Raw genomic sequence first — 14,756 nt, 5'->3', positions numbered from 1 at the left:
TCTGGCATGGTGACCCCACATCTTAGTTACATCCAGATTAGACTAATACAATGTGTTCTCACATAGGGCTGCCTGTGAAAAGTATGTAAAACATCATCTCGTGCAGTATGAGGCACCAGACTGTTAACAGGAGCTGGCTATTGGCATCATGTTACTCACTTGTTTAAACAGCTACATTGACTTATGGCTCATTTTCAGTACTGAAAACATATGACCAGAATATTTAAAAGATCACTTGCTCCTGCATGAGCCTAATTTTTAAGCAGTCTGGACAGGCTTTCTGGTATGTTCTGCCAATTTCTGAGTTACATTCAGCTGTTTTTAAATTAGGAAGTACAAGAAGCATGGACATTGGGGTCATGGATACGAAGAATCAGCTTTATAGTAGGAGTCTTCAAACATGCTGTTAACACAAAGGCAAACACAACTGCAACAAAAATACATATATCAGTCATTTGTGGCCTAAAATAAAAATAAGGGAGAGGAGGAGCACTCACTAATTTACAATAATCTGGAGAACATTGTTATTTGATACAGGCTGTATGAATGGCTATTTGCTGCCCTGGGCTCCTACTGGGAGAAAGGGTGGGATATAAATCTAATAAATAAATAAATAAATAAATAAATAAATAAAATAATATTTACAAGCAGGACAGAAATTATCAAGCTGTTTTGGTTGGGAGATGACTGAAAATGGTGCAAGGAGAAAAGCCTGTGGCAAAAATCCAACTAGCTTGCAGGGTTATTGGGAGGAAACAGCACCAGAAGGGGATTATGCATGCACCTTTATAGTATAGCATTATACTGGCTGCAGAAACAGTGTCAGCCCTCTCTGTACAGTATTACAGAAGTGATACACTGTGAAACACACTGTTCCAAGAAAGGTTTTGAATGAAGCAACCCTCCACAGTGCAGTGCTTACCTGCCGAATAGACATTGTGCAGAGAATGTAGAGGAAGATGAAGGAACAATCTGTATAATCCTCACCCAGAAGATTACGATGGGACAAACCCTGGATGTAAGAAAGTGGTACAAAGGGGAGTTTTGCAACCACTCGGCCATCAAATCTGAAAAAAACAAACAGAAACATTTAGTCATTAGTGCAAGTAAAGTCAGCTGCCCAGCCCCTCCTGCCCAAGAGACAAGGCAGCATTCTGCCTCACTTTACCCAGATGGCATCCGACTTGAAGCAGAGCATAACATATCTCTCTCTGAGGTATTAGTTGCATGGCACCATAGCCAGTTCCTGCTGCTGAACTTAGAGCTACTCCTGCTACACTAGTAAGTGAAGGGATGGAGTATGTCTGTAAACACGTACTGGTAGTAAAAATTACACACAAGGAAAGAGATTGTGAAAGTCTGCACCTGAGAAAGCTAAAGTCACTGTGGTACCGTGAAATCTACAAGAGATTTGTAGCCCCCAAATCAAAAGCCCAAGTTTAACTATACATTTGGTTAAAACCAAGCGAAGGTCCTGCTACCAATTAGTGTAACTGTGATTTCCTTTAAGCATAGAGATAAATAAAACCCTTTCGTTTACAGCAAGGAGGTATTTCATCTACTAACACACCAACCCTCTGAGGTGTATTACTATTTTTACAGATTAAAGGCTGAACACCTGTGGCTTGGAGACAAACCCAGATCCTCAGGTCCAATATAGGTACTCATCATTCAAGTCAGTTAACTGTGAGCAACAGCTTATACAGCATGTAAATTAAGGGATGAACTTCTCAGCAGGGAAAGAAATCCATAAAATGGGTTTTGAAAACATTTTATGAATTGCCAAAGGGGAAGCAAGTTTCTGCTGGATTCCACTTAGTTACTACTACAAAGGAGAAAAGAAACCTGTATATTTTAAGCTTCTAGCAGATACAGAAGTGCATGATGATGATGATTATCATTTATTGCATTTATATACCGCTCCATAACCGAAGCTCTCTGGGCGGTTTACAACAATTAAAAACGTTAAAAACAAATATACAAATTTTAAAAACACATGATGCTCCTTAAATAGGTTTATTGTGGGAATGAATAGGAATAGACAAATCTAGGCACTTTGATAACTAGAGTTTCCAAATGCTTATCTTAAACTGCATTACTGTATGAAGCTCTACCTCATGTTTTTAGCAGGTGTTTCTGGCATTGTAAACTCTTAAATGAGTGTGTCTTCCCAAAGAGTTAAAAATACAAGGAATTGCACTTCCAACAGGTGCCAGCACTGCTGACAGTAAAGGCATTTTTGGCAGAATCGAGAGGAACGGATGTTTTCCTCCCAGTGTTGTGGTATTCTATGTGGTTCCTGTCTTCTCAGCTAAAAGACAAATCAGCAGGAAATGCTACAGGGTATGGGCCCCACACCTTTGACATTGTCTGGAATGCTAGATGAATGTAGGAATGTTGATAGACAAGAGAATCAGTGGGGAAACCAGGTTTAACTTCTCTAACACCAGCAACCTAATCATCAAAATGAAAATAACTGGGTCACTTTGAGAGTTTTTACAAAAGCTCACTTCTAATATAACATAAGAACCCTGCTGGATCAGGCCTCAGGCCTACCTAGTCCAGGATCCTGTTCTCAAGTTCAATGTCTGTCTTAACTAAAATCCTTGGTTATACTTTTTCACATTGGGTGTATCTACACAAATACTATTACGGAAGAATAGGTTAATCTCTTTAAAAACATCAAGGGCAAACTCAACATTTGAGTTGCTTGAGGGTTGCAGTTAAATACTCAGGTCCATATCTTCTCAACCATAAAGCTCATTGAGTGGCCCTGACCAAGTCACACGCTCTCAGCTTAGCCCATCTCATAGGACTGTTGGGAAGATCAAAAAAGATACTTTGCAATTTTCATTCAACTATGAAAAGCTACAAAAACTAGCAGTGAAAATGCAGATATCCATATTGCTAGTCTGAGGAGCTCTCAGCTAATTTCTGCTAAAACAGTAAAATTTTCATGGGCCTTGAGGCTACTACGGCTTCAAGCTCCATGAATATTTGGGATAGCAGAGACCCTCATGCTGCAAAAAATCCTTGCTGGAATCTGAGATGAAATTCAAGAGCCAGTACAGACATTAACACGGGCAGTTTATGACTGTATGACATGGAGATTAATGGAAGGCCACAGCGGCTATTTCCAGTACTTGGAAAACTGCACAACCCCCGCTTTAATGAAAATAGCTGCTGTGGTCCACACGTTGTCACACATACACGGCTCAGTTGAGGTCAACTGCTTGCATGAGTGGTTAATGAACAGCTGCAACAATGTCTAAACATAAGAATAGCCTGCTGGATCACACCAATGGCCCATCTAGACCACTATCCTGTTCTTACAATGGCCTGAGAGACACCACTTTACATTTTTTAACACTGAATTGCATTTGCCATTTTCCTGCCCATTCATTCAGTTGGAGAGATCCTTTTGGAGTTCTTCACAATCCCTTTTTGCTTTAACCACATTGAACAATTCAGCATCATCAGCAAACTTGGCCACCTCTCTGCTTACTCGTAACTCTAGATTGTTTATGAACAAGTTAAAAATCATAGGTCCCAATACCAATCCTTGGGGGACTGAACTTTCTACATCCCTCCATTGGGAGAGCTGTCAATTTATTCCTACTCCATTTCCTGTTATTCAACCAATTCCTGATCCACAAGAGGACCTCTCCTCTTATTTTACGATTGCTAAGCTTACTCAGGAGTATTTGGTGAGGTACTTTATTCCTATTGCCTTGTGTCCAAACAACTCACTTATCAATCACAGCTCTGACTTCACTCATTGGCTAATAACAATGACAGGCAGGAGCAGCCAGGTTGGCTCATTTCACATAAATCACTTAGAAGGGTTATCTTCACATTTTGCTCCACAACTTTCTTTTATGAGGGCTAGAGACTTTTTTTTTAAAGAAAGCTCAGATTCTGGGCTACCTGCTTGGGGTGCCATTTCAGATCTTTGTAGGCACCAGATTCTGGGCTACCTGCTTGGGTGACTTGGTTACTTTATCCTTAGCAATACTTTCTACCAGATTAAGCTAACTGGTCTGGAATTTCCAGGACTCTCCCCTGGATCCCTTTTTAAAAATTGGTGTTACATTGGCCACTTTCCAGTCCTCAGGTATGGAGGCTGACGTGAGGCCAAGCTACATATTTTTGTTAGAAGATCAGCAATTCACATTTGAGTTCCCTGAGAACTCTTGGGTGGATACCATCCAGACCTGGCAATTTATTAGTTCTTGTTGTCAGTAAGGCCTAGAATTTATTTTGTGTCAGTACTATTTGCCTCAGTTCTTCAAACTCCTTCCCTGCAAAAGTTAATTCAGGCACAGGGGTCTGCCCTATATCTTCAGCTGTGAAGACACTCAGATGTGAAAAATCTCCTTATCTTTTTTTACCACATCTTTTACTCCCATGTCATCCAAGAGTCCAACAGCCTCCCTGGCCAGTCTCCTGCTAATAATCTATTTAAATATTTTATTTGTTTTTGGTCTTCATGTTTTAGCAATGCGATTGTCAAATTCTTTTTTAACATCCTTTTTTGTCTGCTTGCATTTCTTTTGCCAAATTTTGTGTTCCTTTTTGTTCTCCTCATATGGACAAGACTTCCATTTTCTAAAGGAAGAAAATGCACCAACACTGTTTTATTTTATGCCAATCCCCCGCAGTTATCAGGAAGACATAGTGAGTTGTGGAAAACAAACATCATGAGGGAAGAAGAGACCACAGGATTTTGTTATGAATACTTGAAAAAAAGTGGAGTGGTGGCCACTTACATGGAATTGAACATTCCCATCAGAGCGGTGAAACAAAAACCAATTGCAAACATTGACTTCATGCGAACCTGCAATCAAAAGAACAATTGGGGATCCTTATTAGCGTTTGGCAAAAGTCGAAGGGTGTGTGTCACACTTCACTATAACCTACTGAACACTCTGCTTCCCCAAACAATCCCACAGTTACCACATGTGACTATTTAGAGGCAGTCAGGGATCAGCAAGCCCAATGGTCATTCAAGCCTCCTCTGCCCACCCTCCCAAATACCCTTCATGGTTGTCTGCACAATTCATAGCTAGAACAAAAAAATCCACGCAATTCAGATCAACACAAGTGTTATTTAAAGTTTTGAAACTTACTTATGTTATACAAATTAGGGTAGGTGGAATGAAATGTATAGGAAACATTAAAACAATAGGAAACATTAAAACAAAGTACTAGTATAGATACATCAGTACTGGTATAGATACAATGAATTAAGAATAACTGGATGTTAATATCTTTTGCACCGTCAACCTGTCAATTAGGTATGCGTAAAGTGTTGTTTCATAAATGTATGTAATATAACCAATATGAACCTACCCGTACACTGCGCTCAACATCTAAGGCCCTCCTCCGGGTGCCATCCCATCGAGAAGCCCGGAGGGTTGTGACTAGAACTAGGGCCTTTTCGGTAGTGGCCCCCGAACTGTGGAATAGTCTCCCCGATGAGGTATGCCTGGCGCCGACGCTGCTATCCTTTCGGCGCCAGGTGAAAACCTTTTTATACTCCCAGGCATTTTAAAGTGTATTTTAAATTGTATTTTATAGTGTATTTTATCAGTATTTTCATTATTGTTGTATTTTGACGTTGTTGGTTCTTTGTTATTGTTTGTTTTGATCTTTGATTTTGTTATACTTATTGTATTTATATATTGTGCTTGTTTTATCTTTTATGTACACCGCCCAGAGAGCCTTTTTGGCTTAGGGCGGTATATAAATTAAATTAAATAAATAAATAAATAAAATAACTGGGTTTTAATGGAAATTTTGTACTAACATTATATGACTTTTGCAATTTTAATATATTTTTAATATATAAGAGCATAAAAACAAACTAAAGCAGGAACTGCAGGTTCTCTTTCAGTAATGGCACAGAATACAAACATTGCAAGGACCTCTATGCAAAGGCTGGGAAAGAGACAGAGGACTAGTGTTTTAGTGCTCAAGAGAATGGCAAGCATGTCGAGTTGACTGAAAGAAAATACTCTGAGGCATTAGTAATAGAAAAGTGAAGTGTAGCATGTCCACAATAGCAGGAAATAATAAGTTAATGGTAGCAGTTGATGAGTATATATGAAAACAAGGTGTCCCCTCAGTTCTACAGGCTGTATATTTTTAAGTGCTGCATTCCACAGAGGTAGCGGAATATGGTCACTTCCTAGTTGTTGAGATGTATGCAAGTGCAGTGCTCCGCTTTGCCAAACAAGCTGCCCCAATAACTCTATATTATTATTTATTTCATTTATGAATCATTTTGCATGAGACATCCCAATGCAATTTACTACATAGGTTCAGTTTGCTGTGAGTCCTCACCATCGACAGATCTCTGTTGTTGTTCTTCAGCTTCTCCTCCTGCCTCTCTGAAAAACAATGAGAAACATGTTACCGTAGGTCACAAAGTCAGGAACTCACTTCCAGTAAGGCCGTGAGGATCTACCTCTATGAAAGGGACGATGCAGCAGAAAAACAGCCTTTGAACTGCTCTACCAGCACAACAAAAAGGCATACTGTAAGTCTGAGCACAGCAAAGCCACCAACTCTCTACTGGTGCTCTGATGGGAAGAAGACGACACTCTCCCCCTTTTCAGTCAGTATAGCCAGTGTCGAGTATCTTCTTCCCCAAGGAAGCTCAAGACTGGCTCTCAGTATAAATCATCCAAATAATGCAATCTGCATAAAACCTAATTATGACTACATTGTTGTAAAGCAATGTACAACGATATTGTACAGTAACAAGGGCTAACTCCTACTCATGGGACTGGAACTCCATTTTATTATCTTCAATTTCAGGAACAGTTTTGGAACTTGAAACCAAACAAAAGTTTGAGGATGGAAATTTTGGTCTTGGTTTAGTAGCATTTTCATCATCAGAAAATGCTGTTTGTGGCTTCTTTGTTTGTACTTCTGTGATGATGACGATTTGTCATATTTCCTTAAAAAATAAAATTTGAATAAATATTATATTATGGAAAAATAGAAGTGCTAGAAGTTTATTTTTTTGTAAAAAAAAAAAAAAAAAGATTAGGTTCCCAGGCAGGCAAACTTAACGGATGATTTCACATTGCATGCTTTAGGCAGCCTTTCCCAATCTTTGGGTCCCCAGATTTTGCTGCATTACAGTTCCCATAATTCCTGTCCCATTGGCCATGCTGGCTGGGGCTGATGGGAGTTGTAGTCCAGCAACATCCGAGGACCCAAAGGTTGGAAAGGGCTGCTTTAGAGCAGGAACTTAAATTTTATAGTAGAGTAGGTAGGAAAACCATTTACCTCCAATATTAAACTGTCTGAATATAGAAAAACGACAAAGATCACACACACACACACACACACACACACACACGTTACCTATTTTCTTTTTCTGCTGTCGGCCAGCTGATTCTGTAATTGTTTCCTTTTTCTTTTCCACTGCAGAGATTAAACAACAGTGAGCTATTTTCATAAAGAAAACTGTTTCTCTACTTATTACCTCTCAGCTCTCGTCAAATCTCTATAAAAAAAATCAGACAAAATGGGTATGGTAACCAACAGCTGAAAAGCTAAAATAACGGTGGAATGCTTCTTTTTGTCAAAATTGTATTAGCATAAGGCTGCAATTCTATACCCACTTGCCTAGGAGTAACCCTCGTTGAAATTAACGGAACTTACTTTATTTCTTTGTTTGTCCCATCAGCATAAGGATTTCTACTTGCACCACTTTCCTCCTCCTGTGCATCTTCTAAATTGTTCTAGGTGGTTCCCTCAACCCTCTGGAGAGTTGGGGAGGGCACAGGGCACATGTGGAGGATGGATGGGGAAGCCCATTGTGGAAGTGGAAATCTGTGCACTGGTGGGATGCATTAATTGGCTACCACCCAGACAGAATATCTCATTCCAGTGTAAATTAATCCCTGATTTGCTGCTAAAAATGCTCCCCCCTCAGCCTTGCCAATCTTGAAACAGTCAAACCTGCCATGTAATTATTCTTGGTTAGAGTTGGGCCCTCTCATTCTGCCTCAAAAGGAAGATATGACCTGCTTAAATAGAGGCTCCACGTTAATACATAGCCCATGACTAGAGAACCATTTTTTCATGGCAAACAGTTCAGCTCAGATGAAAGAAATATTGCTCAGAGATTTTCTGAGATTGCTCAGAGTGTCACTGGAGAAGACCAGCTTTATTTTCATTTGCACTTACATTTTTTACTCTGCTTCTCCACCTCTGCTTTCAGCCGCTTGTACTTGTCTGTTCTATAAACTAGTACCCACGTTATGCCTGAAACAAATGGCATATATAATCAGGAGACAGAATGACCCCATGTATCTATAAAGTGCTTCATCATGGCTAACAGAGGTCTTCCAGACCTAAAGAATGACTTAAGCACTAGAAGAAGTAGTTTACGGAGCCCTAAACTGCAGCACCACAACAACATGCAACCCATGCTCAACCTAGTTCCACCAAACTTTATGTGCATGCATACTGCTGTACACTAGAGTATCACCCCAAATTTCATTACATAAGTGGCAGTGGCATGATTCCAAGGAAGCCACAGGAAAAATAAACACCCAACTCCCATAATTTTCCAGGTTACCAATTTTTTTCCTGGGAGCACTGAACATAAACATGAGCACTAAACTTCCATGTGATTCCACTAAATTTCCAGAAGTGGCTTTTACATTGTGTAAATGATCACATAAAACATGAAAATTAACAGGTAAGGAAACACTGGAGAAACAGAAGAAAGTGCTGTCTGAACCTCTGTACATCCCTGCAGAACTAGGAGATAAGCTACCTTTCTTGACTTGAGAACCTAACCACTCACACCCACTCCTCACACCCACCCACATTATATATGAAACTGTGACAAATCCATATTGCCTTATATCAGGGATGGGGAAACTGTGGTCTGGGAAACAAATGAGACTATCGAACTCTCAGAACTGTCCCCAGGCCACATCCCTTGCCAGCTCTGTTTTGCAGGCTCCTCAAGTGTTTTTGCCTAGCTGGAATGTATCCTTGAGCTCAGATAATGACTCTCGCTGGACTCGATGCAGGACAGAGAGGGGCTTGTAAGAGCGTGTTTAGAAACTAGCCTTCTGTACAGAAGTAAAATTCACATCCATCGCTCTGCCCACCTCTGCCTCCGCACCATTGGCAGGGTCCCCGTGGAAGATTCCCCAGCAGGGAATACGGTCCCGTCACTGAAAAAGGTTCCCCAGCACTGCTTTGTTTTGAGAGAAAAAATAAAAAACGGGGGGGGAGGGAAGAGAGAGAAAAGGTACTACAACCACAGTTTATTTTATTTGTTTATTTATTAGATTTATATCCCCCCCTTTTTTCCAGTAGGAGTCCAGGGCGGCTATATTCCAATATAAATTAGCAACAGATAAACACGCGGCGGCAGTACATCTGCCTACAACAGAACCTTCATTCAGTATAATGCTCCCCTCACTTGGAGACCGGCTCCCCTTCCCGCACTCACCCTCGGCTAACAACGCGGTACATACGGATATAAAAACGATAAGGACGGTGTCGGCGAACATAGTACTCATCTTGGTGATGCGGCCAAAGCAGGCGCAACCCGGAAATTAGGCCCGAGCGGAAATTGGAGTGGGCGCTCGGCAGACTCTCGACTCAGCTTCCGAGTTTATGGGAAGGTTCCTTTAATCCGGTACCAAGGGCGTAATAGCAGCGGGTCTGCATGCAATGCAATAGAGTACAGACTTTGGGCTAGAAGGGATTCTAATAAGGTAGGAATTTAACTAGTGTGACCCGAGGGGTGCGTTTATGTTTGGGGAGGAATTTGAAACTTGGGAGGAAGTGATGGAGGAATAATTTTACTAGAGATTTTAAAATCTCTATTTAACTAACTCTTAATGCTCAAAACTACACTTTTAAAAATGAGTGAGCGAGCGAGAGAAATGCAGCGGGATGGGGGGAGCGCTGGAAAAACAAAACCATCCATCACCAAAATAACTACATTTTTAAAAAAATTGGCGGAATGTAGATAATATTAGGCTACATAGAAAGGCTCTTGTAAGTCACCATCATCCAGCTGTAACCTGAATATGTTGTTTGCCTGAAACAAGACCTACGTAGCCCTTTCATTGCCATTCTCTCATTTAGGGGAGGAGCACTCTGCTGCTCTATTAAGGTGGTCAAGTGAAGAACAGAACAGAATTCTGCACTTTTGCCATGCATGCTACACCTGCTGAACTTCCCTTTTATACACAACTGTGAGAGACGCTGCATCTTTAAAAGTTGTTTAGAAGAGGGAAGTTCAGCAGGTGTATCTTGCATTTCCTCCCCCTCATGCGTAGCTCTCACATCCGCTCCAGGGAGACAAAACAAACTACATCAAATGAACTAGGAAGGCCATCTGCATTGTGGCTCTAAATTTTCCTATGTCAATGTGTGCTGTTGACTGAGGGGACGCAGGGCTTAGCCAATCGGAAGCCTTCTCTACAAGCATGTGGGCAATCGACGCGATTATCGCGCACCGGCCTGGCGGTCGTGGCCCTGCATTTTTTTTTGAGGTTTTTATATAGAAGGATAGAAATGGAGGAATACCTTCCTCCTCCCCCACTTCGTTTCTCCGCTCTTTTTGTCCCGTTTTATCTCTGTTTTCCTCCACTCTCCTTTAAAAAGGAAAAGAGAAAGCCGGTGGCGCTTGTTGACAGTCCGAGAGAGAGATCCCTGCGAGCTCAGGGCGGGATCTGCAGACTGGTGAAGGGACGCCATTGCTTCTGGGGAACGGTTTTGAACGTGGATGTGTCCGCCTCTAGTGTTAGCCAAATGAAGGCACATCTCCTTTACAAATTGCTGTCCTCAAGTTCAGAGCGCTTCTTTTCACTGACGAGAGAAATTAAGTTTAATTAGTTGAGAATGTCAGTGCAATCTACACGCGATGGATTTACCTCGCATGAAGCCACTGTCCAAGAGCGGCTCCGCCACAGCTGGGATGACGCGGCTCTCAACCCCTACGCAAACCGGCTTAGGTAGGAGGCGGAGACGGGGGCGGCACCTGGGGAAGGAACCGTATCAAGCGCGCCAAGCAGGCAGGAAGGCGCTAACGGATAAATCCGAGGCCTCTCGGCCACTGAGATCAACGGGAGCATGGCTGGTGACAGCGAGCAGAGGCTGCAGGGCCGCGGCCAGACCAGCAGCGGGGTTGGTAGCGGCGGGGGTGAGCCTTTCCTCATCGGGGTTAGCGGGGGAACCGCCAGCGGAAAGGTGAGTTGTTATATTTCCACGCGGCGAGCCAAAGGATGGTCAAAATTAATTTGCTTTCCAAGAAGTTGCTGCGCGTGCGTTTCAAGCCTCTCGGAAGGTCCCCTCAGCTCAGCACGTTCTCGGAGTTTCTTAATTTCTGACGACTTCCAGTGGTTCTTAACCCTGAAAAATAGTTTCTGGGTTGAGCTCTTCCTCCCCTCGTGTGTGCCAGAGTTTCATCTTGGAACCAGCTGGATGCCTGCTAGTATTGAAAGCGTGTGTCCACCACGCGTGCGGAGTTATTAGAGCCATTCCCCAAACCGGCCCTATATGCATGTTAGGGCTTCTGGCCAGAGGATACGTCTGCAACGGAGGCTGGTGGTAGGCAGCTCCCAGACCGAAGAGGATGGCCTGCCATAATGCTGCGTCTGCGGTGACCCATTGAAGGGATGGGGCTGCAAGACTGCACGTGGAGCAGGCTGGTGACAAGCCACGTGGCAGTGGCACACCTGAGCCGCCTAGGCGGTCTTGGGTCCTGCTCGACGGCTGTGCTGGCTGGAGGTTCCGGAGTGACTTGAGATGCTGCTGGCATTGCTATTCTCCGGTGCTGTCCTTGCTGCCGATGGGCAGGGAAGGAGACCCAAGGATGTAGCTGTGTATGACGTTCTGTTTTGGCCTATGTATGTACTTGTCTTCTCTGGCTGTTTGGGAAATTCCGAGCCTGTCTACGGGGCTCAGCCCCAGAACTTTCCTTTAGACCACTTTCAGTGCCATAGTACCCGAACATGTAGCAGAGTCTCAGTTCACATCCCAAATATTTGCAATTACGGGTCTGGTCGGGGCTTCCATCCCCAAAGGTATTTCTTGTAGGCGAGTTGAGTCCAAGCATTTCTCATTCTAAAAAAATGAAATACTGAGTCTCACCTTTGGAGTGCATGAAGTAGTAATGGAGTGCATTTCTAACGTATAGGCATGAAGGTGCCTTCCATTCTTTTTCAACCAGCCCACTCCTGGGTGAGGTTTTCAGGATCAGTGAGTTAATTGCTGGAAGCAAGAGGGGCAAAGTGGGTACAGTATACTGCGGTCAACAACCTCAGTCAAGTGTCTCCACCTTTCTGCAAGAAAACTGCATTCTGATTACCCTGTTTTAGAGGAAAATAGATGTCAGCCTCTACTTCGGGGCGGCGGCTGGAAAACTCTCAGGGTGACTTTGGTGGCAGGAACATGGTCACAGGCTGTCCTAAGATAGGGGTTCCCAAACTGTGGTCTGTGGACGGTCCACAAGCTTCATTCAGGTAGTCCATGGCATGTCCACATTAAATATTTGTATTGGTTTTGAACTGAATTTTTACAGCTTCTTTTAATTTCTTGTATTGTATTACAATTTGCCTTCCATAAGTTCAAATTGTTATACAGTTACAATACAATGTAAGAAATAAGAGAAGCAAAAAATATTAAAAATCATGTAGCAATGTAGCACAGTGATAGATTGCTACATCAGGCAGAAAAATCATTAATTGGTCCACCAAGATCATCAGTAATTTTCAAGTGGTGATGGGGGAAAGAGTGGGAACGATTGCCCTAAGAGTTTTATTGCCTCTCAGGTGGATAGAACTGGCAACAACTGGACAGATGAAACTTCTGTTTTGTTTCCATTGCTCTTAGGATCCTGTGTGCCTGGGGATATGCTTAAAACCCACTTTTATATATTAAACACTTTTTGGAGAACTGTTGGGTCAATATGTGTATTTTGATATCTGCTCCTGAGGTTTTTCTAGATGTTCCTGAGAAATTATTAGTATTATTTATTAGATTTGTATACCGCCCCATAGCCGAAGCTCTCTGGGCGGTTTACAACAATTAAAAACATTAAAAACAAATATACAAATTTAAAAACACTTAAAAAAAACAATTTGGGGGAGATTCTTGCCTGGCCAGCTCTGCACCTTGAACACAAGCCCATCTGTCCATTCAAGAACATGAAGGACAGTCTAGCAGCACAAGTGGGTAGCTCTCTTCCCTCCACCATCAAAGGCAGCACTCTGTTAGCCTTGAGGCAAAACAGCAAGTTTGAATTCCAGGTTTCATTTTGCTTTGACCTCCTTGATGAGAGCTTGTTCTGCGCTCTTCAGAGGCTTGGTTTGTGTGCTTCTATGCAGGTGTAAGGCGCCAATGTAACACAGATGTTATCTTCTGAGAAACTTGATAGGTGTACAATTGTTTGCTCTTCCATTTTTCTTTGAACTGCTATTTACTAAGCTCTTAATGTTGTAATGCCTTTATGTGAAAACAAAAGAAGAGATGCACTTAAATAGTGGATTCAATATTTTGAAATTACAACTGCCACTTAACAGCTGGCCAGTAATTGTCTGCTTCTTATTTAAATACTGTATGAAGAAGTCCACCCATTCTCATTCCCCTTGTTTTCCAATGCAGAGCAGCCTGAATACAAGAAAGCAAAAGTCATTTCCCTTGTAGAAGTCAAGGAGGTTCTCATTTGGCCTTCTGTGTGAACCAAAGATTCTTGTTAATAGGGAAATAGCATCAAGGATATCCAGGAAAGAAAGGATGTGTCACGCACTCACATTGTCAGAGACCTGCAAGATTGTTGTTATACCACTGGTGGGAATTGGAAGCTGTGCCCATAGACCCTCTACCAATAAGAGTATATATGTGGAGGGAGATGTCATGATGGTAACTGCTTGTGGTCATGTGGCTGCTCTCAGAACAAGATTTTGGTTTTGTTGCTTGTTCCTTTGCTCTGCAAAGGCATGAAATGCCACTGGAGACTGGAGCAGTGGCTTCTACATCCTTCTCTTCTCTCCAGTCTTTGCTGTTTGCTCTCTTTGTTGTTGGCTTGCAAACAATGACTTGTTTTAACTATAGTTTGGCAGCATGTCTGAACCAAACAACCTTACTGAACCATGGTTTGCTTGTCTACCCCACTACAGATGCTTGGCAAGCTACAAAGGCACAAGGCAAGATTAGCAGGAAAACAAACCAAATTTTGGAGAAACAAGCCATGGCTAGTTTGCTCATCTGTGAGGCGACTTACGTTTTTGTTGAAACCATGGCTTATTGTTATGTGTGAGCACAGCTACTGTTAAAATGATTGTCAGTTTTTTAAATTCGTAAGTAATGTCTGAAAACGCCTTCAGATACATGGCCATATGGGTTCCTAGAAGTTTGCTAACGTCTAGGAATGTGAAATTCATTTTTCTGCAGCAGTGGCACCTAATTTCTGATCCATTTTCAACCCTCAACATTGAAGCTGACATTTAGAACTTGGCAATATATTTCCAGCCTTGCTTATTGCCCACTGTATGTCCTGCATAGTGTTACATGTGTGTGTCAGAATCGGCATGTGTTCCCACCCCATACACGATCCTGAAAAACACATTTCCTAGAGAGATGAGATCTTTTGTCTGTAGACAACTGCGTTCTGCCCTTAAAATGCGTCTAAACCCAGAAATGCACTTTTACACAAAGATGTCTTTGGATGCCCAAGTGAAACATCCATTTATTACCAATAAAAT

The 14,756-nt window shown here is 42.2% G+C and overlaps 2 protein-coding genes across 3 annotated transcripts in view; one reads left to right on the top strand and one right to left on the bottom strand.

The window, feature by feature from the left end:
* Positions 1-9,888, bottom strand: part of TMCO1 (transmembrane and coiled-coil domains 1) — a 40,509-nt gene extending 30,621 nt beyond the window's left edge. The window contains exons 1-6 of one of the 2 annotated variants that reach the window (XM_061584309.1): positions 9,491-9,888; positions 8,206-8,283; positions 7,378-7,437; positions 6,346-6,392; positions 4,770-4,837; positions 923-1,067 (exon numbers count right to left, since the gene is read on the bottom strand). In XM_061584309.1, the coding sequence (XP_061440293.1) occupies positions 923-1,067; positions 4,770-4,837; positions 6,346-6,392; positions 7,378-7,437; positions 8,206-8,283; positions 9,491-9,560 (468 nt within the window). In that variant the 5' untranslated portion in view covers positions 9,561-9,888. The remainder of the gene's footprint in view (positions 1-922; positions 1,068-4,769; positions 4,838-6,345; positions 6,393-7,377; positions 7,438-8,205; positions 8,284-9,490) is intronic. The other variant, XM_061584302.1, reaches the window with a different exon arrangement.
* Positions 9,889-10,555: 667 nt separating this feature from the next.
* Positions 10,556-14,756, top strand: part of UCK2 (uridine-cytidine kinase 2) — a 41,439-nt gene continuing 37,238 nt past the window's right edge. The window contains exon 1 of the mRNA XM_061584291.1: positions 10,556-11,241. Within this exon, the coding sequence (XP_061440275.1) occupies positions 11,125-11,241 (117 nt within the window). The 5' untranslated portion in view covers positions 10,556-11,124. The remainder of the gene's footprint in view (positions 11,242-14,756) is intronic.

This window comes from Rhineura floridana, chromosome 1, assembly GCF_030035675.1.
Source record: "Rhineura floridana isolate rRhiFlo1 chromosome 1, rRhiFlo1.hap2, whole genome shotgun sequence".
In the NCBI taxonomy this organism is placed as follows: Eukaryota; Metazoa; Chordata; class Lepidosauria; order Squamata; family Rhineuridae; genus Rhineura; species Rhineura floridana.
The sequence above is the reverse complement of the archived record's forward strand: the minus strand, read 5'-3'. Positions and strand labels throughout refer to the sequence as shown.